This window comes from Heptranchias perlo, chromosome 1 (genome assembly GCF_035084215.1).
Source record: "Heptranchias perlo isolate sHepPer1 chromosome 1, sHepPer1.hap1, whole genome shotgun sequence".
NCBI classification, from domain to species: Eukaryota; Metazoa; Chordata; class Chondrichthyes; order Hexanchiformes; family Hexanchidae; genus Heptranchias; species Heptranchias perlo.
The window spans coordinates 32,915,024-32,928,729 of NC_090325.1; the positions used below are offsets into that span (position 1 = coordinate 32,915,024).

At 41.4% G+C, this 13,706-nt stretch overlaps 1 protein-coding gene across 1 annotated transcript in view; it reads right to left on the reverse strand.

Moving 5' to 3' along the window:
• Positions 1-13,706, reverse strand: part of myo5b (myosin VB) — a 260,378-nt gene that overhangs the window by 82,431 nt on the left and 164,241 nt on the right. The window contains exon 17 of the mRNA XM_067983571.1: positions 2,601-2,687. Coding sequence (XP_067839672.1) covers positions 2,601-2,687 — 87 coding nt within the window. The remainder of the gene's footprint in view (positions 1-2,600; positions 2,688-13,706) is intronic.

Consider the following 13,706-nt stretch of genomic DNA (forward strand, 5'->3'; position numbering starts at 1 on the left):
ATAACGTTTTACAACTAAAGAGAGACTAAAAAAATGCTCTTTTATTCTTCACTCTCCTCTCCTAAGCAATAGTACGATGGATCCTATCCAACCCATTTACATCACCCGATAAAAGGTCATATCATATCATAGTAGGTACAGTACAGGAAGAGGCCATTCGGCCAATCGTGCCTGTGCCGGCTTTTTGAAAGAGCTGTCCAATCATTCCCACACCCCTGCTCTTTCCCCATATCCCTGTAATTTTTTTCCCTTCAAGTATTTATCCAATTCCCTTTCGAAAGTTACTATTGAATCTGCTTCCACCACCCTTTCAGGCAGTGCATTCCAGATCAGTACAATTCGCTGCGTAAAGAAATGATTCCTCATGTCGCCTCTGGCTCTTTTGCCAATCACCTTAAATCTGTGTCCTCTGGTTACCGACCCTATGCCACTGGAAACAGTTTCTCCTTATTTATTCTATCAAAACCCTTCATGGTTTTGAACACCTCTATCAAATCTCCCCTTAACCTTCTCTGTTCTAAGGAGAACCACCCCAGCTTCTCCAATCTCTCCATATAACTGAAGTCCCTCATCCCTAATACCATTCTAGTAAATCTCTTCTGCACCCTCTCTAAGGCCTTGGCACCACATTTTAGGAAGGATGTCCAGAATTGAACACAATACTCCAGCTGAGGCCTAACTGGTGTTTTATAACAGTTTAGCATAACTTCCTTGCTTTTGTACTCTATGCCTCTATTAATAAAGCCCAGGATCCCATATGCTTTTTTTAAAAATAACAGCTTTCTCAACTTGTTCTGCCACCTTCAAAGATTTGTGTATGTGCACCCTCAGGTATCTGTTCCTGCACCCCCTTTAAAATTGTACCATTTAGTTTATATTGCCTCTCCTCATTCTTCCTACCAAAATGTATCATTTCACTTTTCTCTGCATTAAATTTCATCTGCCATGTGTCTGCCCATTTCACCAGTCTGTCTGTCTCCCTGAAGTCTGTTACTATCCTCCACATTGTTTACTACATTTCAGAGTTGCATGTCATCTGCAAACTTTGAAATTATACCCAAGTCCAGGTCATTAATATATATCAAAAAGAGCAGTGGCCCTAATACCAACCCCTGGGGAACACCACTGTATACTTCCCTCCAGTCTGAAAAACAACTGTTCACCATTACTCTCTGCTTTCTGTCCCTTAGCCAATTTTGTATCCATGCTGCCATTGTCCCTTTAATCTCATGGGCTTTAATTTTGCTAACAAGTCTATTATGTGGTACATTATCAACGGCCTTTTGAAAGTCCATATACACCATATCAACCGCACTACCTCATCAATAGTCTTGTTACTTCATCAAAGAACTCAATCAAGTTAGTCCTGCATGGTTGCTTACTGCTTTTCAAGTCAAGCCAGAATACCAGTCTAATGTTCATACACCTTACACTAGTTGCCTTCCTTGGCATGTTATTTCCATTGTTCCAGCAATAATTTATGTTTATATAACACCTTTAACACAGTGAAATGTCTCGAGATTCTTCACAAAGGGGAGGGTTGGACACCAAGATGGATACAGAAGAGGGTTACAGGTGATGGCCAAAGGTATTGTTAAAAAAGGTAGGTTTTGAGGAGGTTTTTGAAGGGGGGAAATGGGAGATTCAATAAGGCAGGGGGGATTTAGGAAGAAAATTTCAGAGTATACAGTCATGATGGCTCTGCTTCTGACATTGGAGAGGGGGAAGCCGGGGAATGTACTCCGAACAGCAGAGGGTGAAAGGTAGGTTGTAGGGTTGAAAGAAGTGTTAGAGGTTGGGCGGAACAAGGTCATGGGGGGATTGCGCAAGAAACTAGTGAAGGTCAACAAGGACAAGGTGACAGGTGAAGGAGACTTACTACAGGATAGAATGTGGTCGGAGAGCTACAACTGGCTTCAGGGCTCCTGAATTAGAGAACAAAAAAAAAGTTCAGCCAGTGTTCACACTCCTCACCCTCGCTGCAAGTGCGCACATATGGGATCAGATGAGAGCAGCACTGAGCTTGGTTGTGATGCCTTCCATGGTCAAACAGCATGTAGACATCACTGTCAGGACTCACATGAAAAATGGCCACTTGTGAAGTACTGGAAGTTTTAAGGAGGGTGGTACTTTAGCATTGGGGAAGCTTTCAAGTGGGCTTGCTTTCTGGGCTCAATCTGCTTTGCAAATGGAGTTGTATTACTGCTGCAGATGTTGTATTACTGCTGCAGATGTTGTATTTCACACTTTTTCAAAACCTCTTAATAGTTTATTTCATTTTTTTGGTTAGTCTCATGGGTTTTCTCAGAGGATACTAGAATGGGCACAAGAAAATTACACAGACTGAGTGGATCTCAGAAATTCTTCATTGTACCCACACTTGCAATGGGAAGCCTATAAAAAGCAACAGCACCCACAAGGGTACCCACAGATACGCTTCAGGCTTCAAATACAGTAATCAGATCCTCAAATACTTTCATTTCTATTCATCAGTTGTACTTTGCATGCAATAACAATGGAATCCTGATTCCATCACTTATACACTTACATACGAAAGGGTTTTAAATTAACCTCTGCACAGTGGCATGAGCCGCACCTACCTAGACGGGTATCCCGCAGCACTGATACGGATAGTCTCCAAAACGCCACAGGCCCGGAGCTGCTGTACAGCTCGTTCGGGATCAAATCTGCGAGAGAGAAATTAGCATTTAAAAAAAGTTCTTATTGTTTAATTATTCCTATCCGTTTATTATTTTATTCTGCTTTTAGCGCTATAGAATTTCAGCAGTCAAGTTCTATGAGAGTGTCAATCAAGTGTCAATTTATTGACCATTTTGTGCTATAGACCCAATAAAATCTGGGTCGAGAATATTCTCTACTCTTTTCATGCTGTTTGCATTGAGCTTCTGAATCCAAGTCTTCAGTGTTAATTGGAAAGAGCAGTGGTCCTAACACCAATCCCTGAAGCAGCCCACTCAATATTTACCCCCACCCTGATGCAACCCCTCGATCAAGTACCCACTGCTTCCGACCCTACAACCAATTATTTATCCATTCCCAGGTTTTACACTAAATCTCCACTGCTTTAAGCTTAAACAGTAGCTTATACAGTAGCCTTTAAGTGGAACTTTGTCAGTGTTTTTTTGGAATTACAACCTTGCAATTTTTTGTTTAACTAACTTTGTTGCCCATTAGAATAACAATGTACATCTGTGAAAACATCCATTCTACAATGCAGCCGACTCATTACTTGATCACGGACTATTCTAGAATTTGGAAAGTATCTTAAGACTACTGGAATTTTTCTTTCCTGGAAACCAATTTCTTCCCCATGACAAGGAATTTCAGGACTTCTTTAATACTTATTAAAGTCATCGGGCAGATAAGTTCAGACCCAAGAGTTCAATACTTCGATTTCAGCAGTGGGTCAGACGGCTTTGTAATAGATACCAAGTTCAAAATGATGCTTCAAAATTCTTCTGATAGCCCTTGCTAAAGCAGAGGCTTGAACATTACACACCATCATTAATTTAAGCTGACACTTCAGTGCTGGCCTTTGGATGAGACATTAAACCAAAGCCTGTCTACCTGTTCAGGTGTACGCAAAAGATCCCAAGGCATCTTTTCAAGGAAAAGCAGGGAGTTTTCCCGGTGTCCTAGCCAACATTCCAACCTCAACCAACACAATCAAAGCAGATTACCATGGATATTGTGGAACCTTGCTGTGTGCAAATTGGATACCATGTTTGCTTACAAAACAATCATGTCTACTTACAAAATAATTATGTCTACACTTTAAAAGCAATTTATTAGCTGTGAAGAGCTTTGAGAAACCCTGAGGATGTGAAAGGCACTATATAAATGCAAGGTTTTTTTTCCTTTCTTTATCACGTAACTCAACAGAATTGGCTAGATATCTACAATATGTTATACGTGCAAAGTGGAATTAAAAGTTGACTGCAGATGTTGCAGAATCATGACAGGGATCTTGGTGCTCTGAACTGAGTGGCAGCATGTGCGACTGTGATTCTCCATGTAGCAAGGTGTCAGTCTCAGGCACCATCTTGAATAGGATGGGGAGACTGATCAGTGTGAAATGTTTACTTCCCCCCATTACTGCATAGGATAGGGCAGAATAGTTGTGGCAGTGCGTCTTCACCCCCTATTCTCTCACAGACCTCCTAATGACTGGCTTAAGAGCAGCTTCCTGCTGTCTTGGCTTGGGAATGGTGTGTGCTACTGGCAGATTGCACACATGAAGAGAATAAGATACCATGAATCTTTAAAAGGACATTGAGCCATATTATATTCTTTCAAATTCAAATCTATAGTGCAAAGAATGTTTATTAAAAGAATGATTAATATAACTCGTGACTTTCAGCACAATGTTTGGGACATAACAAGGTTATTTTTCATAAATCAATATGAGCTTGTATGGATTTCCATTACGTTATATGCTCACAGAACCTGATGTTGATCTATAGGTTTGTCGGCCTTTAGAAACATCTCACTTTTCTGCTTCACTGCACCAGATAGTTTATTTTTTAAATACCTGCAGGAATTAACAGGATTGCCTCACCATCAGCAATCCTTTAAAAGTTACAGCTGGTAACATTTTTGTATTCTCTATCTATTGAACTTTTGAATATTTTTGCTTGAAGGAGAACTTTTACTCTCCCGATGGTTCAGTGAATAAATTCACCATTAGGTGTGGGACTGAGCCATACAGAACACGAAGATCCCAGGCTCAACCTCCGAGCTGTGCCGAGTTAGTTCACGACAGTAGGGGAAGCAATCGGGGAACCACAGATGGCCTCAGTTTCCCTACTTTATCGTAAAGATCTGCTTTAAATGCATAGCGCTGATGACATTCTTGAGGCTGGTATTATAGCCAGTTAGTGTGAGGGAACAAAGTCAACTGCTGCCATGCGGCTTTCACAGAGCAGTTTCAACTTTACTGTACAAATACTGGTGCAGCTAAACGATGATATCACTGTATATCTGTTTTCAAACACCCACCAAAATTATACCGTTATTAGTTACAAGACGATCATGCCCCTTTATTGCCATGCTAACAAAATCTTTTTTAAAAAGTAGCTGGATCAAGAAGTGCTTAGGAAAGGAATTGAAGGTTATAAGAGAGATAGGAACAGGAGTAGGCCATTCAGCCCCTCAAGCCTGTTCTGTCATTTAATTAGATCATGGCTGATCTGTGCCTCAACTCCAATTATCTGCCTTTGTTCCATATCCCTTGATACCCTTATCCTGATAAAAATCTATCAATCTCAGTCTTGCAAATTTCAGTTGACCCAGCATCCACAGCCCTTTGTGGGAGAGTGTTCCAGATTTTCACCACCCTTTGGAGTAGATGTTGACTCTGTGCGATCGTGTAAAACAGGTGATAGCGAATCGGCAGCTCGTTTTACATCTTTCCTGATTTTTATTTCCATTGAAGTCAATAGAAATAAAAAAAGAGAAATGCAAAACAGGCTGCCAATTCATTATCACCTGTTTTACACTATCGCAGAGTCAAAATTACCCTCTTTGTGTGGAAAAAAAATGCTTCCTGATTTTACTCCCAAATGGCCGAGCTCTAATTTTAAGATTATGCCCTCTTGTTCTGGATTCTCCCACCAGAGGAAAGAGTTTCTCTGTATCTACCCTATTGAATGTCTTAATCATTTTCAACACCTAGATTACCTCTCAATCTTTACAGCTCAAGGGAATGCAAACCAAGTCTATGCAACCTGGCCTCTTAATTTAACCCTTTAAGCTCTGGTATCATTCTGGTGAATCTGCCTTTCCAAGGCTAATATATCTTTCCTGAAGTTTGGTGCCTGAAATTGAATGTAATACTCCTGATGGAGTCTAAGACTCACTGCCTCACTTTTAAATTAGATAAAGGCCAACCTTCCATTAGCCCTTTTGACTACTTTTTGTATCCGTGCACTAGTTTTTAGTGATTTGTGTACAGACACCTAAATCGCTTTGCTCCTCCACAGCTCCTAGTCTCTCTCTCCATAAAAGAAAATATTGCGATTTATCTTCCTCAGATCCAAAACGGATGACCTCACACTTGTCCACATTGAACTCCATCTGCCATAGTCTTTCCATGTTCTTTTGTAACTTTCTGCTCCCATCTACACAACTTACTGAGCCGCTTACCTTAGTGTCATCTGCAAACTTAGATATACAACTCTCTATTCCTTCATCCAAGTCATTGATATATTTGGTGAAATCATTTTATTTTTGCTAATAATCTCTCAGGGCACCTGCCAGGCATCCGGCCTTCCCTTGAACATGGCCGGCAAGATCAGGCAGCATTAAGCTGCCTGGTTGGAAGATTGTCACTGTTACTGTAATTTTTATTGTTTTATTTTAATAATTGTTGTAACTGTTTTACTGCTACATTATTTTTCTATAAAAGTTCATTTAAGTTTATAAAAGTTTATTAAACCATGAAGTAAAGCACAGTTGTAAATAATTGTGATGTATTCAAACTGAGGTCAGCAATTAAAACTCTTTTTTACAAAGTAACCAAATACAAGAATATGACAAAAAAGAAGGTAAATTAGCTGTCCTGTTTTGACATTTAGTTATAATAAAGCACTCAAATACAGTTGTATGTGACGCTTTTTGACATTTGGACCTTGTGGGGGTGCTCACTGAAAACCTCAGCCACAAGCTGCCCTCTCAAAGCAATGCTTCATGCAAATGTACAATACCCCTTGGCGCCAGCATCTGCAGCTCAGGATCTTGTGCTTAGATGGGCTCCTCCTTCAGTATGTCAAGGCTCAGATCATCCCTCATTGTAAAATTGTGAAAGCACAGCAGATAACGACAACGCTCGCTACCCTTTACGGGGAGTATTGCAGGACGACCCCTCGGCCTGTCCAGGCACCTGAATCGGCTGGAGAACCCAGAGGGTCCTCTCATGGACATGGTTGTATCTCTCCTCTGCTGCGGTCTCGGGGACCCGAACTGGCATCAGCAGCTATGGTGTCATGGAGTAAGCTTGATCATCCAGGATTTAGCCTTCCACTCGCCCCTGCTGCCTGCACGAGCATGCGATGGCTAAATTGCGAACAATAAAAGCATCATGGGAGGTCCCCACATGCTGAGCGTCCACGTGTAAAATGTGCTGCCGGACAATCTGGACGTTCAGTGACTGGAAACCCTTTCTATTAATGTAGCTGACTGACAGCCTTGAGTGTGAAGTGTGGGCCATCGATTGTCCCCTGCATTCTTGGAAAGCCAGCGATTCTGTAAAAATCTATGGCTCTCACTCTGCTCCAACTCAGACGGGCCATATTTGATGAACACTGTAGCCTTATGGAACAGGACCTCAGTCACCTGCTAAATGCAGGTTCTCACTGCTCCCTGACCAATGGTGCAAAGGTCTTCCGTCGTTACCTGGAAGGATCCAGAGCCTTAAAAGCTGAGGGCCATGGTGACCTTCATCTCAACTGTTAATGCCTTGCAGTATTTCAACCGTGGCTGGAGATCATTGCGGAGCATGTCGACTGATGGTTTCCTTAGCAAACTACAGCTATCAGACGATCAGCTCCTCTGGCATTTCCTCGTAGGACAGTCACGGCCAATACACTCTAAAGGGGAGGGGGAATAATGCTGTGCAAGGTGGTGTCTTCACTTGTGCTACTTTACTCTCAGGGCCTCCTACCTATGCTGCTCCTCTTCCTCTTCTATTATTATGGCAAAGAAAGGCAATGCCAACAGAAGAACCACTGTGATGCAAATAAAAGACTAGGGAATCGATGCAAGAACGCACAGAACGAGTACAGCCAGAATGCTTCCTGGAACTGCAGATTTGCGCCAGAATCAGATGACTAAGGGTCTCTAAGGGCCTAAAGGCGCATATTTACATTCATTATGAACCAACGTAATCACAGGAAATATGCCTTTTCTGTTTTTATCCATAGTGGGGGAGGGTGGTGGAACCATGTTACTGAACCACCAGGTGTCGATGAACCAGCGTAAAAGATTGAAAAAATTCGGGTATTGTGTAAGAGCGAGCGTAGGTCACTTACGCTCAAATTTTCTTGATTTTTTATGCCAGAAATGAGCATTACATCACAATAATGCGTTTGTTTGCAATCAAATTTACAGCAAATTCCGGGCCATAATATGTTAGTGTTTTTCAGATTGCCTTTTAGTCCTTCTAATCTCCCTTTTCACTTCCCGACTACACTCTCTATATTAGTCAGGATTGCCTATAATATGGTTAGCCCTAATTTAGCATTGGCCTCCCTCTTAAGTTTCAGTTTAGTTTTAATCTCTCTATTTATCCAGTGAACTCTATACTTTGATACACTCCTTTTTCACCTTATGGGAATATTCTTATTTTGTATTCTATGCATTTCATATTTAAAGATTTTCAACTGCTGATCTGTCGACCTCTTAACTTTTCTGTGTAGTTAATTTGGGTCAGAGACCTTTTTATCTTGCTCAATTTTGCCTTTTTCCCAGTAAAGCACCCTTATCTTTGACTCTTAATTATCCTTTTCTAAACACAACATCTATAGTAATTTAGTGTGATAACACCAGCAGGTTACATGGACATAATACAATTAGTAAATCTGTAAGGCAAGATGCTTCATTTCACTAGAGATTATATTGTGGTATTGTAGCTCTGCAGTACTCAATGTATGAATACATGAATAACTAATGGTCCATAGAAGACACTGATAACATTGTGCAATCACCTGAAACAAGCGAAGCATTGGTATGCTAACAATTTTCAGAAATATAGTACTATCAGTGGTGAAACCTGATTGAGTCAAAACCAACTGCATTCTGTGCCTCATTGGTTTCATCAACAAACTGAGACCATCCAAGCGAGTGAGATAGCTGAAATCCATGCATGCAACACAAGCCAATAAAGCTATTGGGGGAGATATTCGCCACCTCCTGGGTGGTAGTCTGATGGAACGGATCGCCCACCCTTTGTAGAACTCGTCTGATTTTCATTCTATTGAAATCAATGCAATGAATATTAGATGGGTTTTATAAAGGGCGGGCGATCTGCTTTGCTAGCTTACTCCTCAGACGGTGAAGGCGAAAATCTACCCCATTGAGCTTTTCAACACAAAGCCAAAAAGCCAGTTGACCAAGCAGACTGCTTCAAATAAAACACACACTCACTACCAATAAGACACTTGTTCTGATGGCTGCAATTGAAATGGTCCAAAATGTGTTTAAAGAAACACAGGGGCTGCAGATGAAAACAATATAGTCTGCTACCGAGTTTGTGAGGCATCAGATGATTGTCGAGTTGAGATGACTCACAAAATTCTGAAATCCTCAAAGTTCAGCCTGCAGTTAGACGAGGTGATGGACATTGGAAACTCGAATGTACTTCTGGTGTAAGTGCATGATAACAACACCAAAGCTGAACGCATTGATGAAGACCTCTTTTTCTATGTGACAACAATATCACAAGTAGTCAATATCTTCCACAATTTAGAAGAAGAGCTGAAGGCTTTTGGTCACAAATAGAAGGGCTACTGGCATTAGCAATGATGGTTCAAAGGCTATGTTAGACACAAAATGGTCTTTTTGGGCAGAGTCAACAAAGTACTCCCACAGTTGTACTTACCACTGTGCGATCTACTGAGAATACTTACATAGAAAGACCTTGGAGCAAAGCTGCAAGATATGGTGAAAATTGAAAATTACATGAAATCCTGTGCACTGAATACATGGCAGTTCAGGTCATGCACAAGGATCTGGGCTCTATTCCATATGGGAAGTTCACTGTCAGTCATCTGGTAAAGTCTTGAACTGTGTCTTAGAGCTATGAGGTGAACGAGGTTTGTAACAGAAAATGACAGTCCAATCAGTTAAAATTCAATGACAAGAAATTCCAAGCATCATTTGCCTAATTGGCTGCCATTTTTGAAAAAGGCAACAAGTTGAATCGATAACTTGAAGGGAAGAACAAATATATTTTCATTAAAAAAAGAGGATTGATCTGTACTGCTTGGCAAGATTCACAAGAAGGACAAGGGCAGCAAGCACATGGGAACAACACCACCTTCATGTTCCCCTCCAAGTCACACAACATCCCGACTTGGAAATATATCGCCGTTCCTTCATCGTCGCTGGGTCAAAATCCTGGAACTCCCTACCTAACAGCACTGTGGGAGAACCTTCACCACACGGACTGCAGCGGTTCAAGGCGGCGGCTCACCACCACCTTCTCAAGGGCAATTAGGGATGGGCAATAAATGCTGGCCTCGCCAGCGACGCCCACATCCCATGAATGAATAAAAAAAACCTGTGGTGGTAGGATGTAAATGAAATCTACTTCATGCCATTCCAGCTCCTGTCTGAATTTCTGAAAGAAACTTAGTGCATGGCTTTCCTCAACATTTCACCCATCTCGACAGTCTCTCCAAGCAGTTTGAAAAATATTTTTCCAGCCAGTATCTAGAGGAATTTGTGTGGGTTCACTGCCCATTCACATCAATGGTAGCTCAGATTCCAGATCTTCCAATCGCTTACCAGGAACTGTTGATTGACATCACTGCAAACAGCACTTTGAAATTCGTGTTCACGGAAACAAAAGAAGTGGAATAATTTTTGGATCAGCATTGAAAGAGAATATTCAGAGATCGTAAGGAAAGCAATTGAACTGTCGATTCCTTTCAGAAAAGCCTACTTCTGTACACAAGGTTTCTGCCAGGTGTTCTGACTGAAACAAAACACCAAAACTATTTTGAAATTCCATCCTTTGAATTAGACTTGTTTTTTGTTGCCACACTAGAAAAAAAAAATTGGCTCCAAAAACTGATGAACTGCGAAGCTGACACCTCCACAAAGATATACTGGCCAACTCGATTTTCAACTTGTGATCTTTGTAAAATTAGTAAATGAAGTTTTGGTTGGGGACTCTGGTAAATCTTGGAACTATTTTTTGTGGGCTGCCACCTGGCATCAAAAATGTTTGGGAAATGTTGACAAGAACTTGCATCTATATAGATGTGTTGATGTAGAAAATATCCCAAAGTGCTTTACAAAGAGGGAGAAAAAATATAGGGCAATAGAGTGGATACCACATCATGGTGAGAGTTAGGAGGGGTGAAAGAAAGTTTGGTTGAACAAATGGCTTTCAGAAGGTTTATTTTAAAGAGATGGAGAGAGAACTGGAGAGGCAGAGGGGTGCAGGGAGGGAGTTCCAGAGAATAGGGTGGAGGCAGCTGAAGGCTCTGCTATCAGTGATGGGGTGAAAAGGATGGGGAGTGATGCACAAAAGGCCAAAGTTTGAAGGATGTGGAGGAGGTTGCAAAGGTAGGGTTAGATGAGGCCATGGAGGGATCTGAAGACAAGGATGAAGATTTTAAATTTAATGCTAATATATGTTGGTGAGGGCAGGGCTACTAGTCGAGCATGACTTAGTGTGGGACAAGATGCAAGCAGCTGAGTTTTGAACAAGTTGGAATGAAGGAGAGAATACAGGCAGCTAAGGTTTGAACAAGTTGAAGCTTGTGGAGGGTGGAGGATGAGAGGCCAGCAAGGAGAATATTGGAGAAATTGAGCCTAGACGGGACATTATACATAAAGAATTTAGCAAAAAGAAAACACCCATATCGCAGCTCTCGTGTTTCTGACTCTTCTATACGTGGGTGTCATTCCTTCACTTAGTTTGTATTTTCTAGGTGTCAATGCTTTTCATTTGTGTTTACCAATGTGTGCAGGAGGCAAGATGCTGCTCAGCTCATTGCACAATGTATTATTTGTGCCTTGTTTTTAAAAGAATTATTTTTACTGGAGGGTGCAGCTGTCACGAGGGAAGGAGAGAAACTACACATCATTTCCAATGTAATGTTGTTGCTCGAATGTGATTCAATATTTTCAGAATTAATTATGCACCTATGTATTTTGCATACAAGTTTCCTAGATGCTGTCAGATCTTCAACAAAACCATCATTAAAATTATGCAATAAGCTGTGATGTTTCCAAATAAAATAAACTGGATGGGCAGCTTTCAATTACTGGGCTGTTCTGGAAGGTGAGGCGAGAGTGACTGCCCTTGACATCAAGGCAGCATTTGACCAAGTGTGGCACCAAGGAGTCCGAGTAAAATTGAAGTCAATGGGATTCAGGGGGAAAACTCTCCAGTGGCTGCAGTCATACCGAGCACAAAGGAAGATGGTAGTTGTTGTTGGAGGCCAATCATCTTAGCCCCAGGGCATTGCCTGCTTTTTCTACTCTCTCATCCAGGAACACTAATGCCAGTTGTAGCAGCCACACTGCTGATCCAATTGAGAGTTTTCTAGGCCTTGAATGGCTTGGGGTTTGTCCAGCTCAAGAACATACTAGTGTGCAAATAGTATTTGTCTGAAACTCCTTTCACTTCTATCTTACTGTAGCCGTTAACCATTTAAAATATAATAGCAGTGTCATTTTAGAGAACGTGTCAGGTAATGGGCTATTATCCCACATTGGGATTTCAGGGCCTGAACATTCCATGGATAACCAATAAAACTATCCAGTAGCTGAAATTTCAGAAAACAAAACCACCTGGAGGTTCTGTTGCAAGCTGAAGATGCCCCTTTGAGAGTGTGAAATTGAAAAGTCAAAGTGGTGCAGGAAGAGTGCCTCTTGGCTGGTTCAAAGAGGAGAGCCTAGCTCTGGGACTAACCTCCACTGCATCAATTTGCCCAGTCCTTAATGCAGTCATCAGACGCAAAGCAGAAAATGCTGCATTTCCTCTGCAGTGAGAGTTCCAACCACGATCAATCCAAATCGAACCAATTACACATTTATTGCTGGTAATAGTACTGACAGTTATAGATTAGCTACCTGCTTCATCTAGAGTAAAACTTGTACAAGTCTACAACATGCAGAAGAAACACTGATTCTCTTTCTTTTCAAAATGAAATTAACATTCATGAGCCAAACAATAAAAGAGGTCACTTTGCATGGATCACCGCTTCCCAAGCTTTGCGCCATCAGTAATTTGTAGCACCACTTATATGAAAAAACTGCTGCAAAACTTCATTTGATGCATCGCTTCACTGGTTTTCCAGGTTATGAAATTTTACTATGGGATCATAGCCCATTGCATGCTCTAGAGATAGTCTAGAATTATGTTTAGCCTTTCCTTGCTTCTTGAAGGACAGAGTTATGAATTCTCTTCTCAAAATTCCAGGAAAGAAAATGTATGCAGAAATTGCAACAAATTAGATTTCGCCTTAAGATTTTAAATTTTGGCTCCCATATTTTTCAAGTTACATTTGACCCTCGTATGGGACAAGTTTTATAGTACAGCACATAGGAGGCAATGCTCCAGAATCCCCCAAGGAATTATCCTTGATCCCCTCCACTTCCTTATCTACATACCGCTCTTTGGCAACAATATCCACAGACATAGAAGTTACAACATGGAAACAGGCCCTTCGGCCCAACATGTCCATGTCGCCCAGTTTATACCACTAAGCTAGTCCCAATTGCCTGCACTTGGCCCACATGGGGTCAGCTTTCACATAAATGCTTATGACACTGGCTCTACCTCTTCATCATCTCTCTCAACCTCTTCACTACCTCTGTGTTCTCAGACTGCTTGTCCGACATTCAGTCTTGGATGAGCCACAATTTCTTCTAGTTAAACGTTGGGAAGACTGAAGCTATCGTCTTCAGCCCCCCACCACAAACTCAGTACCCTTGCCACTGATTCCATCCCC